This window comes from Cheilinus undulatus, linkage group 16 (genome assembly GCF_018320785.1).
Source record: "Cheilinus undulatus linkage group 16, ASM1832078v1, whole genome shotgun sequence".
NCBI lineage: Eukaryota > Metazoa > Chordata > Actinopteri > Labriformes > Labridae > Cheilinus > Cheilinus undulatus.
Window position 1 is genome coordinate 37,023,354 of NC_054880.1, and position 25,001 is coordinate 37,048,354.

Consider the following 25,001-nt stretch of genomic DNA (forward strand, 5'->3'; position numbering starts at 1 on the left):
CAAGCACCGAAGACACGAGTACACATCAGTGTCTGGAGGAAACTGATCTTCACCATCTGTAAGAATCCCAGTTTTCCCCTTACAGGCTAGGGAAGTAGAAAAACTGGATGTAGCTCCACTGAAAGACCTGTTCAAGGCAGTGTAGTACATCCTGTGTGATAACCAGGTTTACACCTGAGCCTACTGCCACTACTATTGACCTAGTCATGCTCAGAGTCACTGTTTAAGGACATTTTTATTTTTCTGTGCGGTGAGAATATTCTCAGAACCAGTTCTTCTGTCTTGCCTCGACCTGTTTTCTGACGTGATCAGCCTCTTGTTAAGTTGTTTGGTTTACAGTGAGTAAATAAATTCAGGGTCAGCAGGTCCTCTGGGTGTTCCAGTGTGATCAGCCAGTTCTCAGCTGGTGTGCTGAACTGGAGCCAGTTGGTTCATTTTTAATTGTCTTAAATTGGTTTTAAGATGCCTGGGCATACTGGGTAGTGCCATGAGCACGAACTAGTGTTGAAAATAGGCCTGGGCAATAAATCTTGTTGTTAAATCATATTTGTGGAAAGTCTAGATTTAAAAAACAATCAGATTTTCTCTTTGACTTCCTTTACGTCTCTCCTCAGGGTTTGGTTGGAAATGCCTTGTTAGAATGAGGAACAAATGGATCATTTGTGCACCAGCTTGCTTTACCTTCTTCTTCTTAACATGTGCATAGAAACACAGGGATTTGAGCAGGTGTGCAGTGAGGAGTTCTCTGACTACTCAGAGTTTCTAGGATGCACAATATTGGATTTTTGCTGATATCCTAAATGCCAGTATTTACAAATTACTTTTAAAAATTAACACATTTTTTTCTCTACCTGCATTTTCAGCAGAATCAGACATATTTCCAATACTGGTATACAAAGGGTATGATATGACACACGTGCTCTAATTTCCCTCACCGATATGATCAATATCGGCTCTCCTCTTAATAAAGCACCTCTGCCTGTACATATGAAACAGCACACTACTGAGGTATGAGTCAGACTGTTAGAGGCAGTCATCTAAGAGTCAAAACTCTTAGTTTTTTATTTTCTTAATGGGTATCAAGTTTATGCTAAAATTAAAAAACTGTCATCGGCTGTTTATTAGAAAAAGCTACAGCAGATTACAAGAACATCTCTAATTTTCACTCTGACAATTCTTCACCAGAGAATATTAAGTGTCCAACTTCTGCTGTCCTCTGCTCTATACTGTATGGAGGAAATGTTTTCATACGTGTGTCTAATACTAATTAAAATATCTCTTCAAATAATAGATGACTTACATTTGGTGGTGAAGCTCACATTTGGAGAACATTAAACAACGGATGTATAATATAAGAAGTAGAAAAATCACTGTTTAGTTGAATTCTGTTAGACTCCTAAGCGATCAGTTAGTGACTTTAATCCTTCTGCCTCTGTTTCTCACTGCCTCAGTGAACTGATTTAAAGTTTCAGAGTTTCTCTTGTCTTTTATAACCATTAATTATCGATTTATGGCAAATTTATAATTAACCCTAAATATACAAACGTTAAAAAGTTTCAATGACATTTAAAGTATGCGCACCTTTGCAGAGGTTTTTATCATTTAGATCTCCCTCAACAAACAAAGAATATAGATGGAGTATTAATTAAACAATATTTAGACACACCGCCCATCCTGGCTCGCACGAGCGACAGAGACACACAGCTGGAGAGCACACACACATAAACGGCGCTGATGTACATGGACAGAGAGGCACTTTAAAGCAGAAAGAGAAAGTTCAGGTCTGAGTTTATCCTGCAAATTCTGAAACATTTTCCCTAAACAGATAGAAGCCTTCAGTCTAAACAACACGAGTGTGTGTCGTATGTCTGTGAGTGTCGCGTTTGTGTGTGTCATACAGCATCAAAGCCCTTGGTGCTGCGTAAAATACGCACGAATGGATGAAGAGACCAGCCGCTTTTCTGTTATTTTGGAGGGAAATTTGAGCTTTTATGTGCCGAACGGCCTCTCTGTAACTAGTCTAAATCATAAGGGCTAACTGACAAGCACGGTCAGAGTGAAGCATAAGTTGTGACACTGATAAATTCAACCCGCCATCGTGGCAAGTTAAAGTCACGCTGCTATCCGCCACGGCCAAAATCCACCCGCATTTGGCTAGTTGGCTAGTCAATGTCAAGCCCTGGTTGTCGGTATCTGTTTTTTTCCTCTACTTCCTCATGTACATGTTGCAGTATAAAGCAGCAAAGAATATGAAAATCAGAAATTGGGTTTGCTATGAAAAAAATCTGAGGTTTTATTTTTAGGCCTTATTGACCAGCCCTAGTTAAAAGCTAGAAAAATAACCAGCAATGCTGATTGGAAAAGGCTGACCAAAAATCATATTCATTTCAATTCAAACTTCCACATCCTCAAAAAGTCATGGATGTTTTTTCAGCCTATCTCTTGACAAGATATGATTTAAAACATTAGATTCCCATGATAACATTAACATCAGGATGCAGTGATACATAATGGGAAACAATAAAACAATACGTCAGAATATCTGATACCTCTTCTCATGCCTCATCCTAATAACTTCTCTTCATCGCTGCCTGACATGATCCAGCACTCAACTTCCTCTTTTATTTCATGGTCATCTTTGGCCAATTAACTTGTTAAGACCTAAGGCCACCTAAAAAATAACATCAAAATATACATTTTTAATAACATTTTTGATATCCTCAATCAGTCAGATCAAAAACGTCAACATATTCTTCTTCAAACAAATCTTTCATCCTCTGAGCTGTGGTCTGCAAGTCCCCAGGAACATCCTGTTTTGTTATCAGTGCTGTGCTTGTCTTCTTACTACTTCCATAATCAACTTTTGGAGTATAAAACCAAAATATTTTCATCTAGAGCTGTGAAATTAATTGAAAAATAATTGAAACCGACATTTAAAGCCTCTGTCCGACATAAACCTGCCTTGGCAATTATTTCTATTTTTCCCCCTTTTCTTGAAAAAATTTGACTTTTTATGAAAAACAGTTTCATTTCAGCTTATGTGTGTTTTGATTTCAAATGTTTCAATGAATAACCATAAATTGTTAATTTGTGCATGTTCCTTTCAGTTGTTTGTTTTAAGATTGTACAAATACTTACAGAAGAAACCGAGTCAGAGGTTGGGGGTGGTATAATTGTTCATGAATTATAATCGAGGTAAAAAGTTCAACTAATCGTGATTTTGACTTTTTGCCATAATCGCCCAGCCCTGTTTTCAACCTATTTACCCTCCATCATGTATTTTAGTGTGTAATGTTGACTTCATCTATCAGATGTCTCCTGACATTGCAACCTGTCTTAAAGGTTTATACATGCAAGCATTGCATCCAATCTAAATGGCTTAATTTGTGTTGTCTCAACCCATATTTAAACACGAGGTACGAAGTATTGATGGGGTGAGTTAAATTGCTAGAGTTTTATTAAGAGCTACCTTTCTTTATTGAAATATTGATATTTGGCACCGGGAGACATCCAGATTTTTTCTTACAAGCCAGGACAATGATATATTGCTGTGTCAATATCTTTTCCCACCCCTACTCTGACCAAACCCCCTACACATGTAAACAGTGACCATTATACTCATATTTAGTCACTCAGAAACACAAAGAGACATCCAGAGTTTTTCTGATTCTGACATCAGTGTTGGAAAAGCCTGCAACAGCCAAATATACAGGGCTGTTTTGGCAACGATGCTGGACGAAGCTGCCTCTTAGATTTATTGAAATAGATTGAAGAAAAATTTGTGCCAAGTGTAATAAATCTTTCCACGTGATCAAAAACTTGTCCTTATAGAATGATAAATACACTATTAATTCCAAAATTCTTCAGTAGGCTGACAAAGCTACCTGGTCTCAAAATTCCTCCCTCCTGGATTTTTGAACCTGTTGTCATAATAATGTTCAGAAATTGTTTGCTTGGCATCAACTCTCTCGCTGTTTGTCATCTTCATTCTATACATTGCAAGTCAGGCCCATTTTTGGTATCTAGCGCAGTCAGTGGCGAGTCTAATGTGTGTCATTGGATTGTCCATAGCTGGCTGTGGCAGAGAGAACAATGTCTCAGTGTCCTGAGGAAGCTCACTCTGTCCCTATCTGGCTCCATCAGTGGGAGCTGATTATCTAAGGAACTTTGGTATGAATGTAGGGCAGCCAAAGATCATCACAGCTGATCATCATGATGTCCGTCAGGGACTCAGTTTGACGGTTCCTCGCTCTGTGAGCTCTTTATGCAGTGTGACTTTGCGGACGTTTTTCACATGTAGCCACCTTTGTGTAGATAACTACATTTTTCACATTCTCTCATGACACGGGATAAATCCTACTGCTACGCTAAGGTTTGCATGGCCCAGTTACATTAAAACAGCTTCCCTCTGACACAGTTATACATGCACCTATACCAATCTATGCACCATAATCTGATACTGGCTGATGGTCCAGTAACCTGTATATGTTAATTTAACCAAAGCACATATACACATTCATTTACTAATTGTAGTTATCAGCTTTGCTTTGCAGGATACTCAAGAATTACACAAAATAAGAAAGTGCAACTCATTAATTTGTGCAACAAGGTTCCTGAAAAGTTATTTTCAGGTTCATTAGTACCTAAAGTATCAACACCTGAAAGAAAAGACAGGGCCTACAGTCCTATTTAAAAGCTGTCACGAGGAGAGAGAGAATGTGCGCAGTTGTGCACAACAGTGCTGCTGATTACACACAAAGTGGTGACAATGAAAAATACAACGTTTTCTGACTCACAGAGTGTTTAGGCTCTGGAGCTCTAGTTCTCTGCTGATCTAGACCCAAGACCCATCCTGTCTTTTATGATGAGAAATCACAACCCAAATTTGATCAAAATTTTAACCATTTAAATTTGTATCATGAAAAATGATCATCATAAAGTGCATGTGACCAATAATTAACATTTGAGACCGATATGCAATTTTTTATGACGAGCAAACTGTGCTTAATGTGAGAAAAGTAAATCTACATGTTAAAAATTTAAGGAAATAAACAATTTAGCAGAAGCTCTGTCAACATGAAAATTAGCACAGAGCGACACAGTAGCAGGAGGAAACAGGAAGTGATGATGCACACGCCCTGTGTCAGTTCCACCCAGGCCTCAGTGTTGATTGGATGGTAGTCACATGACATCAAGCCAACAGATAGGGTGGTGGGCAGGACATTAGGTGAAACTAAAAGAAAACAAAACCAGAGAGGAAGACGCACCTCGAAGTGACACACCTTTGAATTAATCGATTTTGGTTGATTATCAGTAAATAGAATGCTGATACCAATAATCAGCTAAATGCCAAATATCGGCATCAATAATCAGCCCAGCTGGTTATCTCTAGATGTATGCAGAATCTCTGCTCTTGTGAGGGCCGGAAAGAAGCCACTGTTAAAGCCAACACCATCAGCTAGCTTGCTCTCTTCTGCAACAGACTGGGAAGTGCTGGTTGACTTGGGCAGGCAACCTAAGTTCCCAGAATACATCACACCAACCTCCTAGACAAGACTTGGTGCTAACATCTGCCTTTACTAAGCGGGTTCTCTTTAGTGGAGCTAACAGCCTCCTGGGAGACCTGCATCGAAGTTGCCAGCAAACACAAGGAGCTCAAGTGCTACAAATTGGTAGAGGAGTGCTGGAAGAGGGGCTAGAAATTTCGCTGTGAGTCCATAAAGGTGGGATATAGAGTCTTTGCTGCCCACTCCCTCTGCAAGCTCTTCTCCTCTCTTGGTATCACACGAGCTGCAAAGAGGAGAGCCATCAGGTCCACCACAGAGTCTGCAGAGAGAGCCTCACAGGGGATTTAGATAAAAGATCAGAGAAGTGGGACAATGCTGCTGGGACACAAGCCAGGGCCTGATCAACCCTGGCTGGGTCACCTGAGAGAGGGTGTCTGATGTTGTAAGAGCTGAAACACCTTATGGCCTCAAGAAACATCACTGAGGATGTGTCCCAACATCCATGGATGTATCTTATCACCCCTGCATAGACTTCTTCTAGATCCCTGATCAAGGAAACTTTTGGCATTATATATTATTATATCATTAAATATCTGCAGCTGTTTAAACTCACCCCAGAAACGATTTATATTAATAGTTTTAGAATGAGTTCACATTTTATCTGTTTTTACAAAAATCCTGTATCAGCCACTATTAGTGAATACTTAAAAAAACATTTTTTAAAAATGAGTTAAGACTGGTGGAAATGTTGCAAAAATGGCCAGATAAAGTGGTGAAAGGGGTTAGAGAGTGGCAATAATGGGTTTTGGAGTGGCACGAATGAACAAAAATTAGCAGGTAAAGTGGTGAAAACATTGCAAATATGGGTAACAGAGGAAAAAAGGGCAAAGGTAAAAAGAAAGGGGTAAATCTGGCAAAAATGGTTTACACTTTTAGACTAAATATCTCCTGTGTGTCTGACATGAAATATTGTACAAGTATTGAGGGTGCCTTGTTTGCAGTAATGCGTCATCATAGGTGACAATAAACCTTCAACAGTCTTTTTCATACTGTGGATCTCCGTGTTGATCTCCTCCATGTAATTATGCAGTTAATAGTCCTCGTTTACACATGTACAGACTGAAAAGACAATAATCTCCCATCTCTAGTAGCTAAAAATCAAATATATGAGAAAACATAACGTTCATATTTTCCTCTAATTTATAAATGCTGAAAATATTTACATTTACACACCTCCTTCCTCCGTTGTGCCATTTTGCAAGTGAACAAGGTGCATGGTGAGAAATTCATCATACCCCTTGGTTTCAAGTGTGGTCCTGAAAATCTTCAGTTGAAGCCCCTGGCCCTTTGCCCTAACCCTCGATTCAGAAGAGAATTGGGACACCCTTTCACCTGACACAAATGCACAAAACCAAGGGGAAGGGCTAAGATAAGGGCCAAGGGGTAGAAATGGGATTAACCCTAAATCTGGCCTTTGTGTAGATGTACTTGATGACCCCTGTTCTAGATTATTTAGGCTATGTTTCAGAGGAAATACTTTATACTTTTGGATATATGGTATTTTTCAGAGATGCAAGTTTGTAAAAATCAGAGCCAATGCCTATAACAATGCTAAAATTAGCAATTTAGATTTATTTTTTCTTCACTTATTTTGGTGAAACCCTTCTACAATGATTTTCTTTCATGGTTGACCATGAAAACAGATCAGTTTGTCCAACAGTTCACATATTCTGTTCAACAATGAATGTATTTGTGCATTCCAAGTCATTTTAGGAAACCTAATAACTGTGTTTTTCATTGCTAGTAACACTGTGTCTGTTCAGTGACCTTTTATAATCTGCAGGTTTAAATTTAGGAATTAAAACTCATTATTTTTGGGTGCCTAAGAGGTCTTCTTTTTTGTTGCTGTTGTATCAAACAGTATTGCTATCTCTTCATTTTTACTAGTTTAATGAACGTAAAATCCTGGCATTATGACATCTTTGAAAAATAACTGACTCCACTGCTTTTTCAGCATGACTAAGAAAACACAAATATCTTATCTAAGTGTGAACGTTCAAGTAATCATTATGGAGGTCACTTCCAGCTTTTAATAAATCCCTCAGTCTTGACTGAGCCGACCTTAGTGAGTGTTAGTCCGGCTGTGTGTGCCTGTGATACCTTATTAAGCAACAGTAACCTCACTCTGTTAGGCTGAACTTGCCTTCTGCAACACAGACGGGGTTTCTAGATGTAACGCTTCAGTATTACTCTGCGTAAATAATGCAGTTAATTGCATCTCTAGCATCAGCGTGTTTGGGGCTAGAAAATTCGAGCTAAAGGAGCAACTTACGTGGAAAACTGGGACACAGAGCTGCGAGCTGGAAACAAGAGCTTGGTTTCCTGCACTGACAATAACAGGAAAACCATAGGATGTGTCACACAAGTGTGCACACACAGAGTCTATCCCTGATACTTTCTAACAGTATGACACACAACAATGTAAGTTTTTAAATAGCCTTTCCTGTAGCGACATCTGAAGTGGAGACTCATGTTCTCATTGGATGATATCATTGTACAGGACAACTTTCTTATCTGTTCTCAGCTTGTATCAGAGTGTAGCTCAGTTATTGTATTTTACCTCTTTTGAATGTGGTGAGCAGTAAAGCCCAAATTTTTAAGCAAGAACATGCAAGTTGCACCAACTCTTATAATAATCAGTCTTGTTAAAATAAGGTGAAAAGAGTTATTAACGTGTGTATTTTTTGTGTGTTTCAGGCCAGTCTGTCCATCTGGGGATGGGGGGGTCTTGGAGTCGTGCTGTTCCTCGTCACCTTTGGACCCTTTTCCATATTCTACCTGGCCTTTTATATCTTCTGCTTTATCGGAGGGTGAGCAGGGAAACATCTTCATCCTCCTTTACATCTGCAGAACTGCACTCTCTTAAATTTACCACAATACTGAACACGAATCTTATCACGGCTTTTTACAGGGGCTTTGCGGTCACACTGCTCTATGGAAAGATCAACTCCGAGAAGCACCTAGAAAAGTGCGAGCACTCGTACCTCCCACCCACACAAATTGGTATACTAAAGGTAAAAATACACTCACCGTTGCCTACTCAAACAAACTGACTTTTAATGAAGGTCCTTTATTGGTAAAGTACACCTCAGACTAGCTTTCACTGAACTGATAGCTCTGATTTTAATCTCATGTTTTCTTGTTTCTCTCTTTCTCATTTAGACGTTGGATGAGATGAGGCTGGAGATGAAGCCAATAAAGATAGACAGGAGACTGACTGGCTCCAGTTTCATAGATGAACCACTACAACAGGTGTGTGTTTGTAATTTGAATGTGGCTTCTAGAGCATTTTCCCTGAAATTGGTTTGCAATTATGATTACAGTACCTATAAAAAGTATTCACCCCCTTGGATGTTTTACCCTTTTATTGATTTTATAAATCAATCATGGTGAAAATAATTTATCTTTTTTGACAAATAAAAACCTATTTAATGTCAAAGTGAAAACAAATTTCTACAAACTAATGTCAATTAAATAAAAATATGTAATATAACCTGCCGACTTAGGAAAATGAACCACCTGTGAAATCTGCTGTTGCAGCTAAATATGTGTGCATAGTCACACTAAGGATGTAGTGTTTAATTAGTGAAATTCTCAGATCCCCTCACAGAGATTGCTTTCATAGTGACGATGTTGGTTACTTCCTCATTTTTCACTTCTCTCCTGCTGCCTCCTGTCCTCCGTTTACCTTTCCATGTTTGTCACACATCTATCAGCTGTTGGCTCCCATTTTACACTGCAGCGGTAAACTTTATGGAATATATTCCACCGTTCAGCGCTTATACGCTCAAGAAATCAGATACAGTCGCTTATGAATAAAACCATATTTTTTGGAAAGCTGAGATCAATTTCACTATCCACACCCAGGCCTGATTACTGCCAGACCTGTTGAATCCAGAAATCCTGTAAGTAGAACCTGTCTGACAAAGTGAAGCAGGCTAAAAGATCTCAAATAGCAACACATCATAGTGCAATCTAAAGAAATTCATGAACAGATGAGAAACAAAGTCACTGACATCTATCAGTCTGAAAAGGCTTACAAAGCCATTTCTAAGACCTTAAGACTCCAGCGACCCATGCTGGGAGCCATTATCCACAAATGGAGAAAACTTTAAAACATGGTAAACCTTCCGAGGAGTGGTCAGCCTACCAAATTACTCCAAGGACACATCGACAACTCATCCAGGAGGTCACAAAAGAACAAGAAAAACATCTGATGATTCAACAATAAGAAAGAAACTGGGCAAAACTGGCATCCAAGACCAAAACCACTGCTGATCAAAAAGAGCACCAAGGCTCGTCTCACATTTGACTAAAAACATCCTGATGATCCCCAAGACTTTTGGGAAAATACTCTGTGGACAGACCAGACAAAAGCTGAACTTTTTGGAAGGTGTTCATCTCGTTACATCTGGAGTAAAACTAACACAGCATTTCATATAAACTGACCTGGACGACTTGCCGTAATTGATGAAACCATGAATTCTGCTCTCTGCCATAAAGTCCTGAACAGTATATCTGGCCATCAGTTCATAACCTAAAGCTCAAGCACACTTCAGTTATGCAGCAGGACAGTGGCCTGAAAAACACCAGCGAGTCCACCTCTGAATGGCTTAAAAACCAAGATGAAGGCTTTGGGGTGGCCTCATCAAAGTCTGGACTTAAATCTGACTTAGATGTTGGCATGATTTTAAACATGCCATTTATGCTGGAAAACCCTATAATGTGGCTGAATTTAAACAATTCTGCAAAGAAAAGTGAACCGAAAATTCTCCACAGCAGTGTGAAAGACTCATTGCCACCAAGGGTGGAACAAGAAGTTACTAGGTTTAGGGCCATGACTTTTTCACATAGGACCAGGTAGGTTTGGTTGGCCTTTTATTAATGAAATCGTTATTTAAAAACTGCATTTTATGTTTACTTGGGTTGTCTTTGTCTAATATTAATGTTTGTTGGATGATGAGAAACATTTAAGTGTAACAAATGTGAAAAAAAATTCTAAACTTAGGAGGGGGCAAATACTTTTCTCAGCACTGTAGCCTACATGCTAAAGTAACAGCCACTAAGTAGAGAAGTATCTAAAAGATAACAGGATTAACACTGGTTAAGAAATACTAACACAGCATGCTTTTTGGACGCTGGCTCACTTAGGTAACTGTCTGACCCATCAGCTGGTCCAGGTCAGCAACTTCATGGCCACAAGCCATTAAGTCATCATCACTGTCAACCAGAGATCGAGCCCCTAAAGCCTCAAGGTCTTGTATTCACAGGAAGCTGTTTACCTTTTATTTGAAGAATATCAGGCAGCTGATTAAAACTTGTATGTTTACAGTGAATTAGAATATAATGAACTATAAACTGAAAAAAGTTCATTATGTTAAAGTTCAGCTTATAGTTAAACTAAGAACAGGCACTGAAAAACATACTGCTGTTACACTCTTAAACAGCGCTAAAACAGCTTAATCTTTACTTAAATGGATGTAAAGTACTTTATACTTTTTGACAATAAGGAAACAGTCATTTTAGACTTGTAAGTCAAAAATCTATATTTTTGAAAAAGATTATAATAAAAGTTTGTCCTTACTGTCTTATGGAATTTATTATTTTGCCTATTTTCCCCTTAAAATCAAAACAGCTTTGACTTTAAATCAGTCTTGTAAGTTCCCTTGACCACATCCTAAATCAAACTATCTATGTGCACCACACACAAACAAGGACTTTTTTATTCATTAGGATTTAATATTTGATAAACTATCTCATTTATGCTTTGTGTTCATCACACTTGTTAACTAAAGAATGGTTTGAATTGACTCCAAATCAAGCAGAAAATCTTTCGATGTGGCCTTTTAAATCATATCTATCCATGGAATATGTCGTCTGTCTTGACTGACAAGCTCTGTCCAAGCAGAAAGTATAACTGAAAGGTTCTATCCTACACCATAAGTGCAGCACAAACTGTGTTTCTTCATGTGGCTATACAAAAAGAAACACCTCTGAGGTGCTGAAATGTCATATTTTTCCTCACTAAATGGTTTCTTTATGCAAATAGATCCTCCAAATGATGGTTTTGTCTGCCTGTCAAAACGCACAAAGAGAAGAGCTCAGAGGCTTTTGTCTGTAGGTCAGTGTGTTTCTCAGCCCATCCTGTGGTTACCACACTTTAAAAAGAAAAAAACAGATTTAAGCACCCTGTCCTGAGTAAAGCAGCATGGAAGGCACGGTTAGCTGCAGACACAGCAGATTGTGATAGTCAGATGACACTGACTGCTCTGCTGTGGTGGTGCTTCTCTTCTCCCTCCCTCTGCAGGAATGCACACTAATCATTTCAGCCACATGTGAACCTTGAGATCCCTGAACGTGACATGTTAGCCTGCGTCATGCTTCATGAAAGGCATTTGTTATCTTCATATTTTTCAGTTCAAGACAAATACTTTCACTCGGCTGCTCATAGAGTAACCAAAGGAGGAAAATGTTAACTGAGTGTTCACATGTTCATCTGTTGGCTTGATCTAATTATACCTTTCAGAATTACCCTCAACAGAGAGCAACTGGATGATTGATTTAGACAAGGATTCCTCATATCTAACAGTCAGATATTCTGTTTGCTAGAGGTTTTACAGAGGAACTGGCAATCAGCAGGTTTAAATGTGATTTAAAGATTTATTTACCCACCCCAAAATTTCTCACTTCTTGTTTGACTTTTCCAAAGACTTTTCTGCACTGAGTTTTATTGGAAAGTCATATTGGTCTTTTTCAGTATGAACAGCTGGCTTTCCTTTTCATTTTTTAGGCCACCACAATAATAAACCCCTAGATCGTCTTACATGAGTCTCCTGTTTTACAGTAAAGATATTTGTCATATCCCTGACTTCAAACTAAAAGGATGGAGAATAAACATGACCAGTCAAATTCTTTCTTTGTGCCTCGGATAAAACCATTGCTGTTTTTGACTAAATCATCAAACCAAATGAAGGACTTGTGAACTAGTGTGCAAAAGTTAGCAGCAGCTCTTCTTGCAGCCCTCCAAACCCTCAGAGAGTGCTGGGGAAATACTGTGAAACAGCTTTTATTCAGTTTATTTTACTGGTTCGGTTAACAGGTCTGTTTGTTTTCTGTTTGAGTCATCTCCCACTCTAAGCAGCTTTTGTAAAAATCCTCTGAACTCTGTCATGAGTCTGATCAGTTAAAATTAATAATCCAATGTTGAAATCCATGTTAAAGCCAGAAAGATAAAGCTAGTTAGCTACTACACTAGGCTTCTTGTCTTTGAACAAGGATGTGTTTATGGCTCTTTTAGTAAAGTGACTACATCATGTGTTCAAATGTTACTTGTACAAAATGAAATTTAGGTTTTAGTGGAAAACATGAATAAATACAGCTGTTTTAGGGTGGGTTTTAAATTTTTCTTAACAGTATTTGACATTTGAACTAGTTCTAAAATGCATCTGAGTTAATGCCTTTAGGCTCACTGCCTTTTATTCTTAAGACTACTTGCACTGTCAGCCTTTTGACAAGCCTTAATCATTTTCTGTTAATAGTTGTATCAGGGATTTCATTTGAGTTAACTCATGAAATTAATCATCACAGTTAATCAGTCGTGTTTACTGTTTTCACGCTTTTGCATCTCAGTGCTGAGGCCTCTTCTTCTTCTCTGTAGCGTAATAGCAATCACATATTGTGATGGCACCTACTGTTTTAGAATGTGCAGTCTTCTGTTCAAGTAAACACATGTTTTTATTAATAGTGGATTTGATTGGTTAATATTCTTTTATTGGAAAAATATTTTTTATATATTTTTTGCAATATTGGCTAAAAATGTATCAGTACCGATATTTATTATTATCCCTGTAAAGCAGACAGATTTGCCGGACTCCATCCCCGTCGCCAGGCAAATCCATCTTGAAAAGCTCCAATCCACAGCATTTGTGCTGAACTGAGCGCTGTTTGGACCAGTGTTAATTTTGACTGATATTTTTCATTTTTGTCTCAGTTTTAATCTTTAGATTAAATGCATTTTAGTTTTAGTCACATTTGAGTCATTTCTACAGTTTTCAGTTTTAGTCTCGGTTTAGTCAATGAAAACTCAAAAACATCTGAGTCTAGTTTTAGTCCATAAAAAGTCCTCACATTTTAGTCTTTACTTTTAGTCCAGGCATTCATTCTCTTGCCTTAATCTGGTACTAAGCCATAGTAGTGTGTTCTATGTACCCTGCCAGATCTGGAGTCCCTGCTTTCTATAGTTAAGAGGCAGAATATCTACAGATATGTATTTTGACAGTAGTTCTCACAGTGCACAAGTATGGACATTTTTAGTCATAGTTCCAGTCGATAAAATCAGCATCATTTGAGGAGAGCGAAACGATAGCTATGGGCAGGGTTTAGTTGTACTTGAGGCCATTTGCAATGGCTTCTTTCATTGCGGTGATTACTTTGGATGGACTACAAGTGGAGCATGTTTCTGTATAAAATAAAGAATAAAAATGACCCTAAAAGCTCTTCATGATGGCAAAGATGTTTTCGCTCTTCTGCTTCAGCATGAGTTTGTGAGCGTTACAGGGGCAAAGGGTTAGTTGTGTGAGTGGTTGTATACACTGGCTGCTAAGTGGAGTGATTAGCTCAGAATTAGCCAAAGCAACAGTTTTATTTGATTATTTTATTATTATCAGATTATTAAAACAAGGGAAGAGAGCAACACTGAAAGCTTTTCAAAGTATGTTTTCACTCTGCTCCTGGTCTGGGGGATTGCGATCATTACACGCGGAGTCTGCCAGTGTATCCAATGGATGCTGTGTCTGCTGTTAGCTTCGATGCAGCTGTGGAAAGACAGCAGTTTAATCCGAACTGGACCACATTTCTTGTTAAAACAAGAGCAAAGAGCCACGTCAGAAGCTCCGCCATTATCAGTCTATGGCAGCAGTGGCCTAGCCTGTCAGCTCAAGAGTAGGCTCATTTTGTCTTGTCACTCTGGTTGGCCGGTCATGAATGTGCCAGACAGGATGTTCATCCTTTTATAAAAGTCCTGCCCTTCCCAAGCTCTTTCTATTGGAGCTGTCCCAGATGAATGTGAAATATATCCATCCAGTGGAGACGCAACACAGTCTATCTAGCGTGTCAGATTAAATAAGCATGCATCCCTGCTACAAAACTGAGAAGACTGGCCAACAGCTAAACCAGCTGTTATGTCAAAACACAAAATATGATCGGTACCAGTATTGGTCAATCTCACTTATCGTATCAGCAGCAAAAATAAATGAATAATTGGAAAGAAAAGGATTGGGAAATCCCTAGTGTACACTTAGCAGTAGGTGGCTTTGTTTCCTAGTGTAGGGGGTAGCTACATGAGCATTCATCACTCCAGTGCAGATGAAGGCACCCCAGACCACCTCTGTGTCTGAGCTTGCCTTTTCAGATCCCAGTAGTCAGGATGCACCTAGCATCAAGGTTGATCTGATAACCACTTGTTATCAGATCAACTAGGAGGGATTTTGATACAAGGTATAAGCAGGAGCTTAGTCTTTCTTTCAGCCTCCCTCAGTCAACCTCAACAGTTTATGCCTCCTGGTAATCTTTTCTGATTCCTCCTCCTCTGTTTCTTTTTGTCTCCGCAGGTGATCCAGTTTGCTTTGAGAGACTACATCCAGTACTGGTACTACACTTTGAGCGAGGATGAGTCCTTCTTACTGGAGATCAGACAGACCCTGCAGAATGCCCTTGTCCAATTCTCTACCCAGTAAAAGATGCATACTCACTTACTACCCAGATTTTGTTTCATATTCTTGTCATTTTTCAAATTTGCCTTATTTGAATGTCTGTGCTTTTTTGTAAAGGTCCAAAGAGGTGGACTGGCAGCCTTACTTCACCACTCGCCTGGTGGATGACTTTGCCACCCATTTACGTGTCTTTAGAAAAGCCCAAGACCGCCTCGCTGACAGAGAAGACAAGCAAAGTGAGCAGACACATTCATGATTAAATAATGGGCATGCCTCTTCTTTAATAATCATTCTGATTATGGAGCTTTTTTCTTCTCTGATGAGCTGCACAATAAGATTTGATTGTATCTGACCAGGGGACATCACAGAGGAGCTGGTGGACTCCTTCTTCGAGGCCGAGGTGGAGATGGAGAGGAAGATTTGTCGAGACGTAGTGTGCACTTCACACAAAGACGAAGAAGGTAAACACAGTTGTGCAATGTGTCTGACCTTGCTTTTCACACCGTCATGAAACAGTCATTCACACAAATGTGGACTCCTGACGAGCAGAAACTAAACATGCTGTATTTGTGTCAGGTTTTCTTCGGGACTTGTGCGAGTTGCTTCTGTACCTGTTACTACCTCCTGGAGATTTCCACAACAAAAACATGAGATACTTCCTGAGAGTGAGTGCAACAAGGATTATGACTATTGATCTGGCATGATCCTTTATTATAGCACACATTATGTCAGACACCTGGTGTTTATCGTGGTTGAGCCACCAGCCAAATGCCACTTTGGCTGCCATTCAGACATGAGTATCATTTTTCTACAACACAAAGCTACTGAATAGACTAGACTGCTGTGCCAGACCATGTGACTGTATGTTTGTAGTGTAAATTGTTATGAGTGAATCTGGAAATGCCCTGTTATATTGTTTTAGGAGGTGCTGGCACGTGGAGTGCTGCTTCCTCTCATCAACCAGCTGAGCGACCCAGACTACATCAACCAGTTTGTCATCTGGATGGTGAGAATAAATACTTGCCCCTATCCTTACCTCCTACAAATAACTATTGTGCAAACTTTTTATGTCATATAAAAAGTATCTGAAAACTCAAGATTGCAAATCAAATCTAACAAGAAAAGCATTGTAATGCAAAAACGCTAAATCTTACCAAGTGCATTTGGCTGATTTCTAATAAAAGTATGTTATTATGCTTTTAGTGAGCCAGATTTATTTAAAAAGTCCAGAGAAACATTTTATCTAGGGATGTTAAAAGCAAAAATAAGGCTTGGAATTGCTTATAATAAAAAATAACAATACCAGTACATCAAGTAAACCTGACTTGCAAGATGTCTTTATCTAAATGACTGAGTACCCCTCATTTCAAGACACTTCAGGGACATTTTCTTGCAGATTTCTACTTACTACAAGCTGTTCAGCCTTTTTTTTCTTTTTAATAGCTTGAAAGTCAGAAATATTTGGTGTTTATCTGGACCTGTTAGTCAATAAGTGCAATGATATATTTTTTCAGAACTAAGACACGGTGCACTTCCTAAGATTTGACATTTTTTAAGGTATTTATTGCATGTGTGTATATGAATTCGATTTTTCACAGATTCGGGACTCAAGCTGCAACTATGAAGCCTTCATGAACATCCTGAAGTTGACAGACAAGCCTGCAGAGCTAGAGGCTGTCAAAGACAAAGTGCTGGAGGAGCTGCAGTATCTCCGCTCCCTGGACACTGCTGGAGATGGTGAGCAACTCCTGTTTTTTATCCACACACAACTGCATACCATACAATTTGATGGACTGAAAATACATAACTCATCCAAAATGTGGACTGTGTTATTTACTGCACATTGTAGGCTTTGCTGAATGCAATAGGGACTGCCCATTACTTGTCAGGGATTTTTATATTGAGGCGAAATGTCACAGTGGCATAAATATAACGCCTTGAAACAGCGCTGTGAACCATGCTAATGAACACACCGCTTTCCTCTCCTCCTTTGATGTCTTTGCGTCTCCCTCTTTTAGACATCAACGTGATCAAGAACCAGATTAACAGTCTTCTGTTTGTGAAGAAGGTGTGTGAGACCAGGATCCAGCGACTACACTCTGGCAAGGTGAGATAAATGCTGCAAAGCCTTCATAGTGCTAACATGAAAAGAAACAGTAAAAACATACTTTACTTTGTTAATGTGATGCAGTTTTTTAAAGTTTATTAAGGTTTATCAGTTAGACAGACTAAGGATTCAGTTTTATCATCTCTGCTCGTAGCAGACTGGCTTTTCACTTTGCTGTCTTTTGTAGGAGGTGGATGCCTTAAAGCTGGCAGCCAACTTTGGCAAGCTGTGTGTTATACCACTGGATCACATCCTCATCCACAACATCGCCTTGCAGTTCTTCATGGGTAATTCTTAAAAACACAACATCACATGCACCAAATATAGCTTCACTGTAATCACTCCAAGACGTACATACTTAACATTTCTGTAAATCATCTTCATAATCCATAACTTATTCCTTTCTGTAGAATTATAACTCCAGCCTGTTTGTCAGGCACTCTCCTTTTCAGTCCCACATGACCGCTCTGAGATGTTAAAAGGTTACTATGTGTTACAGATCAGGTTACGACAGAGTGTTTGTGTGTGTGCATACTTGGAGAAAACTAAGATGCCTCAGCTTTGATGTGGAAAATGTGCAGGAGCCAAGACAGGCCTGGTTTATGTACTCTTACATTTATACAGTAACAAAAAGATGGTTATTTTATTTGTTCAGATGAGCAAAACTTAAACATTGTGGCCACACACAGTTTCAGCGCTTTTATGACTTAATCTAATTTATTTTTTCAAATACATTTAAGCAAGTTGTTGAATTTTTTGTTACAGTACAACCGGACACTGCCATCCGAATGCTTGTTTAGACAGAACTCATTCAGACCAACTGTTGTGTATCTCTTGACTCAGACTTCATGCAGGCAGCAGGGGCCCAGGCAGAGCTCTTCTTCTGGCTTACTGTGGAGGGCTACAGAGTGACGGCACAGCAGCAGCTGGAGGCCATGAAGGCGTGCCAGAAAGATGGCAAGAAGCAGCCCAGCGCCACCAAGGGGTTGCTGAAGGCTGCTGCACTCGGTGTGTTTGAACAATACCTCTCTGAGAAGGTGGGTGATTAAGACCGAATTAGCAGTTGAAGTTGAAAGTAATTTAAGCATTAAGGTGACTGAAGATCAGTTATCATGTTGGGGTTGTTCAGATGACCAGTTTTGCTTTTTCTACCAAACAGGCATCTCCCAGGGTGCAAGTGGATGAGGCATCTGTGACAAAACTAGGGGAAAAGCTGCAGAAAGATGACCCCACACCAGAGATATTTGACGAAATCCAGAGAAATGTACTTTATCTCTCCTATCAAATTGTATATCTGTGTATGAATGAATATTGTAAACAGTGTCCAGACTTAGCAAAATGCTACATCCCTTCTTTGCAGAGTTTTTCACTTTCATTGACGGTATTCCTTCCAGCTTTTTCCCAGCTCCTAACAAATGTCTACATGCATTTCTCCCCAGGTTTACGACATGATGCTACGTGATGAACGCTACTACCCTTCCTTCAAGCAGAGTCCCCTCTACGTGCGCATGCTAGCAGAGCTTGACATGCTGAAAGAGCCAAGCTATCGGGGATCTGATGACGGAGATGGAGAATCCTTCAACGGCTCTCCTACAGGAAGCATTAACTTAGTAAGCGTTTGGCAGTCGTCAGGTTTCAGAAAAACGCAGATGTACAGTGCCTTTGAAAAGTATTCACCCCCTGAGATGTTTTACCCTTTTATTTATTTCATAGACAAGGATCACCTGAGTGCAGTGAATGTGTCTCAAATGATTGTAGTATAAATACGCCTGTGTCTGGAAGGTCCAGTCACTGGCCAATCAGTATTCCTGCCTACCATTACACCATGAAGACAAAAGAACACTCCAACAACTCAGAGAAAAGGTAAAAGTCAGGGGATTGATACATTAACAATCCAAGGCACTGAACATTCCCTGGAGTTTAGTTAAATCCATCATCAAGAAATGCAAGGAATATGGCACGTGTGTAAATCTGCCTAGATCAGGCTGTCCTCACAAACTGAGTGAGCGTGCAAGAAGGAGACTAGTGAGAGAGGCCACCAAGACACCTATGACTACTCTGAAGGAGTCACAAGCTTAAGCAGCTGAGATGGGAGAGACTCTGCATACAACTGTTGCCTGGGTTCTTCATCAGCCAAAGCTTTATGGTAGAGTGGCAAGTGAAAGACACTGTTGAAGAAAACTCAGATTAAATCTGGACTAGAGTTCATCAAAAGGCGTGTGGGAGACTCTGTGATCAAGTGAAAGAAAGTTCTTTGGTCCAGTGAGACTAAAATGGTGCTTTTTTTTTTGTTTGTTTTAAGATTTATTTTTGGCCTTTTTGCAATAGGACAGTGGATAGAGTCAGAAACAGGGAAGAGAGCGGGGAGAGACATGCAGGAAATAGTGCAATGGGCCGGATTCGAACCCGGGTCGCCTGCGTACATGGTGCGCGCCTTAACCACTCGACTACCGGCGCGCCTAAAATGGTGCTTTTTGCCCATCAGACAAGATGCTGTGTTTGGCGGACACCAAACACTTCTATTGTAAACTGCGAGGTACGATAGTATAGACTATTATTTAAGCTTAAGCTGGCTCTTCATCAGCTGTGGACTCCAGTCAAAGAGTAGCATAGAACAGGGATACTTCCTCTGAACTTTTATTATTACTGAATGAACAGTCAAATATTTCTGGTTTCTGTGATTGACAAAACAAATCAATAGGGAGTCAATACACAAGCATTAATAACTGGCCTACAAAACACACTGGCATACATCAGCATTAGCTTTAGCATTATTAGCTCTGAACAAGATAGATTACTGAGTACTAATTCAACTAGAACATAACATAATCAACTCAAAATATGCATTACAATGTTATGCAGTGCATGTCAAAAGATAATAATGATACAATAAACATCTTAGCAACTTACATGTTCTCATGTACTCAGAGGGTGTTCAGTCATTAAAGTCCAGATCAGAAATGGGTAACTAATAAAAGCACATGTTGAGGACCCCAGAAGGCTCCCTCAGCTGCCCTGGCACTGCCTGAACAAAATATGCATCAATCCCTCCAAAGCCCACAACTATGCTGCCACCTACTGGACGTGGCAGGAATTCAGAACAACTTCATATCAACCACAAACACACCTTCCCCACTGTGAAGCATGGTGGTGGCAGCATCATGCTTTGGGGATGCTTCTCAACAGCCAGCCCTGGAAGGCTTACAAAGGCAGAGGGTAAAAATGAATGTGGCAAAATATAGGAAAATCCTGGAGGACAACCTTATTCAGTAGCAAAAGAGCTACAGTTTGGTAAAATTGCAGTTTCTAGATGTACAAGCCTGACTGAGACCTATCCACACAGACTCAGTGCTGTGATTGCAACCAAAGCTGCATCTACTGAATCCTGACTTGAAGGGAGTAAATATTCATCCAGTTACTTATTTTACTCTACATATTTTTTTTTTTTGACATTACTTTGTAGAAATCTGTTTTCACTTTGACATTAAAGAGTTGTTTTTTTTGCTTAAAAAGACAAATTATATTGACAATGATTGATTTATAAAATCCCTTACAGTGAAACATCCAAGAGGGTGAATACTTTTATAGGCACTGTACAGACTCGTCATGCATTGTTATTTTCAGCTTTTACACTATACTGCAATTCTTTGCAAACTGCACTGTTACATGATGAATTGTTTCTTGTAATTTCAGTCTTTGGACGACTTGTCCAACTCCTGCCATGATGAAACTATGCACCTACATGCCTTCATCTCCGACACAGGTACAGAAACAGACTTCATAACTGTCTGTTTTTATCAGGATTGGCAGCTTAGAGTGGGGTTTGGATGAGATTGTTTCTCCATTGCTTATTTTTTGCATCTTTTAGCCTCTTTTGTCCCTTCCTTGCATGTTTTTTTCCTCCTCCTAGCTCTGTTCATTATGTCTGCTATGTCATTTCATACTTTTCCAGTATTCTTTATTTCTTTAACTCCATCACCTTCACTGTTTTTCTGTTCTCCTTTTTTCCTTCCTCCCCTTATTTTCCTGTCATTTTTTCACATTCCTCCCTTCCTTTCCTTTCATTCAATTCTTGCTTTTCTTTCTTTTGCTTGCTCGCTCTTCCCCTCTGCTCTTTCAACCTTCGCACATGTTTCGTCCTTTTACCGTCTTTCTTTTCCATCTTTCATCCACTCCCTTCCATCTTCCACTCCCTATTTTTGGATATATTATGGGCCTGGGGTAGCTGACGCTTGTCTCCCCGGCTTCTGGGGTGCCGCAGGGGTTTGCAACGACCATGGTAAGACCTACGCGCTGTATGCCATCACTGTGTTCAGACGCAACCAAGACGGCAGTGAGGACTGCTGGAAGACATATCGACGTTATTCAGACTTTCATGACTTTCACATGAGGATCACTGAACAGGTAAGTGCCAGACATTTCTTTTTGAGACGCAAGTGTTAAAAAACAACATAAAAACTAATTTTGTGTGTTTTAGTTTGAGAACCTGGCGTCGATTCTCAAGCTGCCAGGGAAGAAAACGTTTAACAACATGGACAGAGACTTCTTGGAAAAGAGGAAAAAAGACCTCAATGCTTACTTACAGGTAAAATGTTAGTTTTTATTGATATTCTTATCATTCTTTGCATTTTATAAAGTGTATATTAAAAAGTTTTGGTGTCTGTTCCAGTTGCTGCTAAACCCAGAGATGGTGAAGGCCTGTCCAACTCTGATTCCTTACGTCTATGACTTCCTAGAGAACAAGGCCTACAGCAAGGGCAAGGGAGAGTTTGCACGAAAGGTAGTATGTGTTAGATTTTCATTGATTTACCAACACAAAGCTGCAAGTGCACAATATATAAAGCTGTGTTTTGATCACACTGCACATTTAGATGCGTCTGTTTTTAAATCACACACAATGGCTTTCTTTACAGATTTACATTTGTGAACGGTTTTAAGGCATTTGTCCCTTTTTCCTCCCACCCATCAGATCGACACATTTGTAAATCCTCTGAGGAGCTCCATGAGAAACATGTCCAACGCAGTGAAGGCCCTGCCTGACAGCTTGGCTGAGGGAATGACCAAGGTCTCTGACAACATGGGTCGCATGTCTGAAAGACTGGGCCAGGACATTAAACAGTCCATACTAAAGGTAACAGCATCATATAGAGAGCAGTCTTCTTATTTTTGTCAAGGAAAGCAAGCCATGAGAGGTTTTGGCTTTGGTTAGAGCGGTCAGGTGATTAAAATAAAATTGCATGTATTATTATGTAAAAACATGGCTTTGCAGGTAGACTTAGTGCATTACACCACTCTAGTTGTTTATTTAAAATTCTACATTTTAGTTGTGCTTTATTTTCCTAATAAAGACAATGGTCTCCTACATACGAACAGCATGCACAGCTTTTTCAAACATTCTAGTTTTAGTTTGGATGCCTACTTTGCACACAGAAACAAAATTATTACACACAAAACTACCAGGGTCTAAATTAAGAACTGACCTTTTTGTTAAGCCACAGCCCAAACCACTCTTATGCAATGATGCTCTTTTACTTTTTAATGCTTAAAGCTTGTAAAATCAGGTTAAAACTGAGGGTTATCTTCACATTTACACACAGTCTAAAAACTTCAGTAAGGATTGGAGCTGTCTCTGGAGAAAGCATCATTGCAAAAACCAAAGAAATCAGTTTAGACTTAAGAAAAAGAATTGTTGATGCTTACAAAGCAGGAGAATGATAGACAAAGACATCACAGCGCTTCCACCAAAGATCAAGAACTGGAGTGAGAAGAGTCATCAAGAAATTCAAAGAGAGCCACACAGTCCAGAACAAGCTTGGCAGAGGTAGGAAAGACAGACTTTAAAGAAAAGTAGTGAGAGATGTGTCTAAAGATCCCAGAACAACTGCCAAGACACTAGTGAAGGACTTAGCCAAATCAGGAATTTTAGACAATCACTAAAGCCCTGCACATGAGCTTTAGTGACAGAGACACCTTCAAGTCAGACTGAAGTCTGCTAAGGACAACCTGGAGGAAGGTTCTGATACTGGAAGCATGTCCTTTGTTCAGATGAGACCAAACCAGAGCTCTTGGGATTATGTTTGGAAAAAGAGGGAGAAGGGTATAACCCAGAGATCACTATCCCAACTCTTAAATAGTGGCAGTGGGAGTAGGGATGCTTCAGTGTATCTGGAACTGGGAATCTGGTAAAGGCAGAAGGACTCATGAAGAAAGAAGGATATGTGAAGACTGGGAAAGGAAATCTCAAGCAGTCAGCAGCTAAACTGGGTATGGGTTGTCTCTTTGTCTTCCAACATGACAACAACCCAAAAAATCTGTGGCTCCTGGAGAAGAACTACCTCCAGAAGACCAAATTGAACGTTATTGGCTGGCCTCCACAACGCCCTCACTTGAATCCTGTTGGATGGGTTTGAAGTGGGGTAAACTTAATGTCCATGTCAGAAGACCATCAAATTTGGAGGAGCTTTAGAGATTTGCCAAAGAAGAATGGGCTGGGATTCCTCAGGAGACGTGTCTGAGACTTGTTGAAAACTAAACAATCAACTGCAGGCTGTTATCCAGCTAAAATGAGACACAACTGACTATTAGCATCAGAAGCGATCATCATCTAGACCTTGGTAGTATTTGTGAAATAATTTTTTTTCCATGTGCAAAGTAAAACAATGTAAGCATCCAAAACAAAAGGGATTTTTAAAAATAATTTTGTCCTCATCTGTATGTGTGTGCTGAAATGTGGTCAGTAATTTGCCTTGGATTTTTTTTACTTAGCAAATTACAGACATGGACGATTCGCACAAGATTAAAAACACATATTTTTCACATGATTATTACAAATTACCAGAGGTTCCCAAGTAATACCAATCCCGTGCGATTAGGGCATATGTGTCAGCACTGTGATTTTCAGATGATCTGTACAGGCTGTACCCTGCCTCTCAGCCAGTGACAGCAGGGATTGGTTCTAGTTCATAAACCATTAGGTTTTTAACCTGTCAATCAAGTTACCTCTTACAAATAGGGCAGGTCTAGATCACACCCTGTTGTATTATTTGTAAAGAAAGACCTAACATTGATCCACCAGGAGCTCTTAGTCTTGAAGCCAACAATCCTGGTCTTAAATCACATTTCAGACAAGTTCATCCAACCTTCAACGTCCCACTGTCCTTTTTTTTGCCAGGTGCCTCCACTCCTCCCCAAGTCTGAAATCGACCCTGAACACTGTCGAGTCTCTGCTCAGCTGGATGACAATGTGAGTAAGGGGGCTTGTTGTATGCTTGGGTGTATTTTGTGTTTTTTTAAAAAAATTAAATTAAAATGTCATAAATGTGCTTTTTTTAATCCCAGGTGGATGATAACATCCCTCTGAGGGTGATGCTGCTGCTAATGGACGAGGTGTTTGACCTGAAGGAGAAGAACCAGTGGCTGCGTAGGAACATTAAGAACCTGCTGCAGCAGCTCATCAGGGCCACTTATGGAGACACCATCAACAGGTCAGAGACATGACCCTTCAGAAAAACACTGCACAGGCTAAGCAAGCACATAAGCAGCAGACTTTATAAAAAGGTTTAATTTAGGTTTGGATTATTTTGTATGCTTTCCTTGGCTTTCTTTCTAAAATTATCC

The 25,001-nt window shown here is 39.6% G+C and overlaps 1 protein-coding gene across 2 annotated transcripts in view; it reads left to right on the forward strand.

The window, feature by feature from the left end:
• snx13 (sorting nexin 13) overlaps positions 1-25,001 on the forward strand; it is a 46,253-nt gene that overhangs the window by 16,307 nt on the left and 4,945 nt on the right. Inside the window, exons 2-22 of one of the 2 annotated variants that reach the window (XM_041809268.1) lie at positions 8,265-8,377; positions 8,479-8,581; positions 8,730-8,819; positions 15,176-15,297; positions 15,395-15,513; positions 15,634-15,738; positions 15,854-15,942; positions 16,200-16,283; positions 16,876-17,014; positions 17,296-17,384; positions 17,572-17,671; positions 18,228-18,421; positions 18,544-18,648; positions 18,824-18,994; positions 21,078-21,147; positions 21,610-21,788; positions 21,862-21,969; positions 22,054-22,164; positions 22,354-22,515; positions 24,556-24,627; positions 24,723-24,868. In XM_041809268.1, the coding sequence (XP_041665202.1) occupies positions 8,265-8,377; positions 8,479-8,581; positions 8,730-8,819; positions 15,176-15,297; positions 15,395-15,513; positions 15,634-15,738; positions 15,854-15,942; positions 16,200-16,283; positions 16,876-17,014; positions 17,296-17,384; positions 17,572-17,671; positions 18,228-18,421; positions 18,544-18,648; positions 18,824-18,994; positions 21,078-21,147; positions 21,610-21,788; positions 21,862-21,969; positions 22,054-22,164; positions 22,354-22,515; positions 24,556-24,627; positions 24,723-24,868 (2,471 nt within the window). The remainder of the gene's footprint in view (positions 1-8,264; positions 8,378-8,478; positions 8,582-8,729; positions 8,820-15,175; positions 15,298-15,394; positions 15,514-15,633; positions 15,739-15,853; positions 15,943-16,199; positions 16,284-16,875; positions 17,015-17,295; positions 17,385-17,571; positions 17,672-18,227; positions 18,422-18,543; positions 18,649-18,823; positions 18,995-21,077; positions 21,148-21,609; positions 21,789-21,861; positions 21,970-22,053; positions 22,165-22,353; positions 22,516-24,555; positions 24,628-24,722; positions 24,869-25,001) is intronic. The other variant, XM_041809269.1, reaches the window with a different exon arrangement.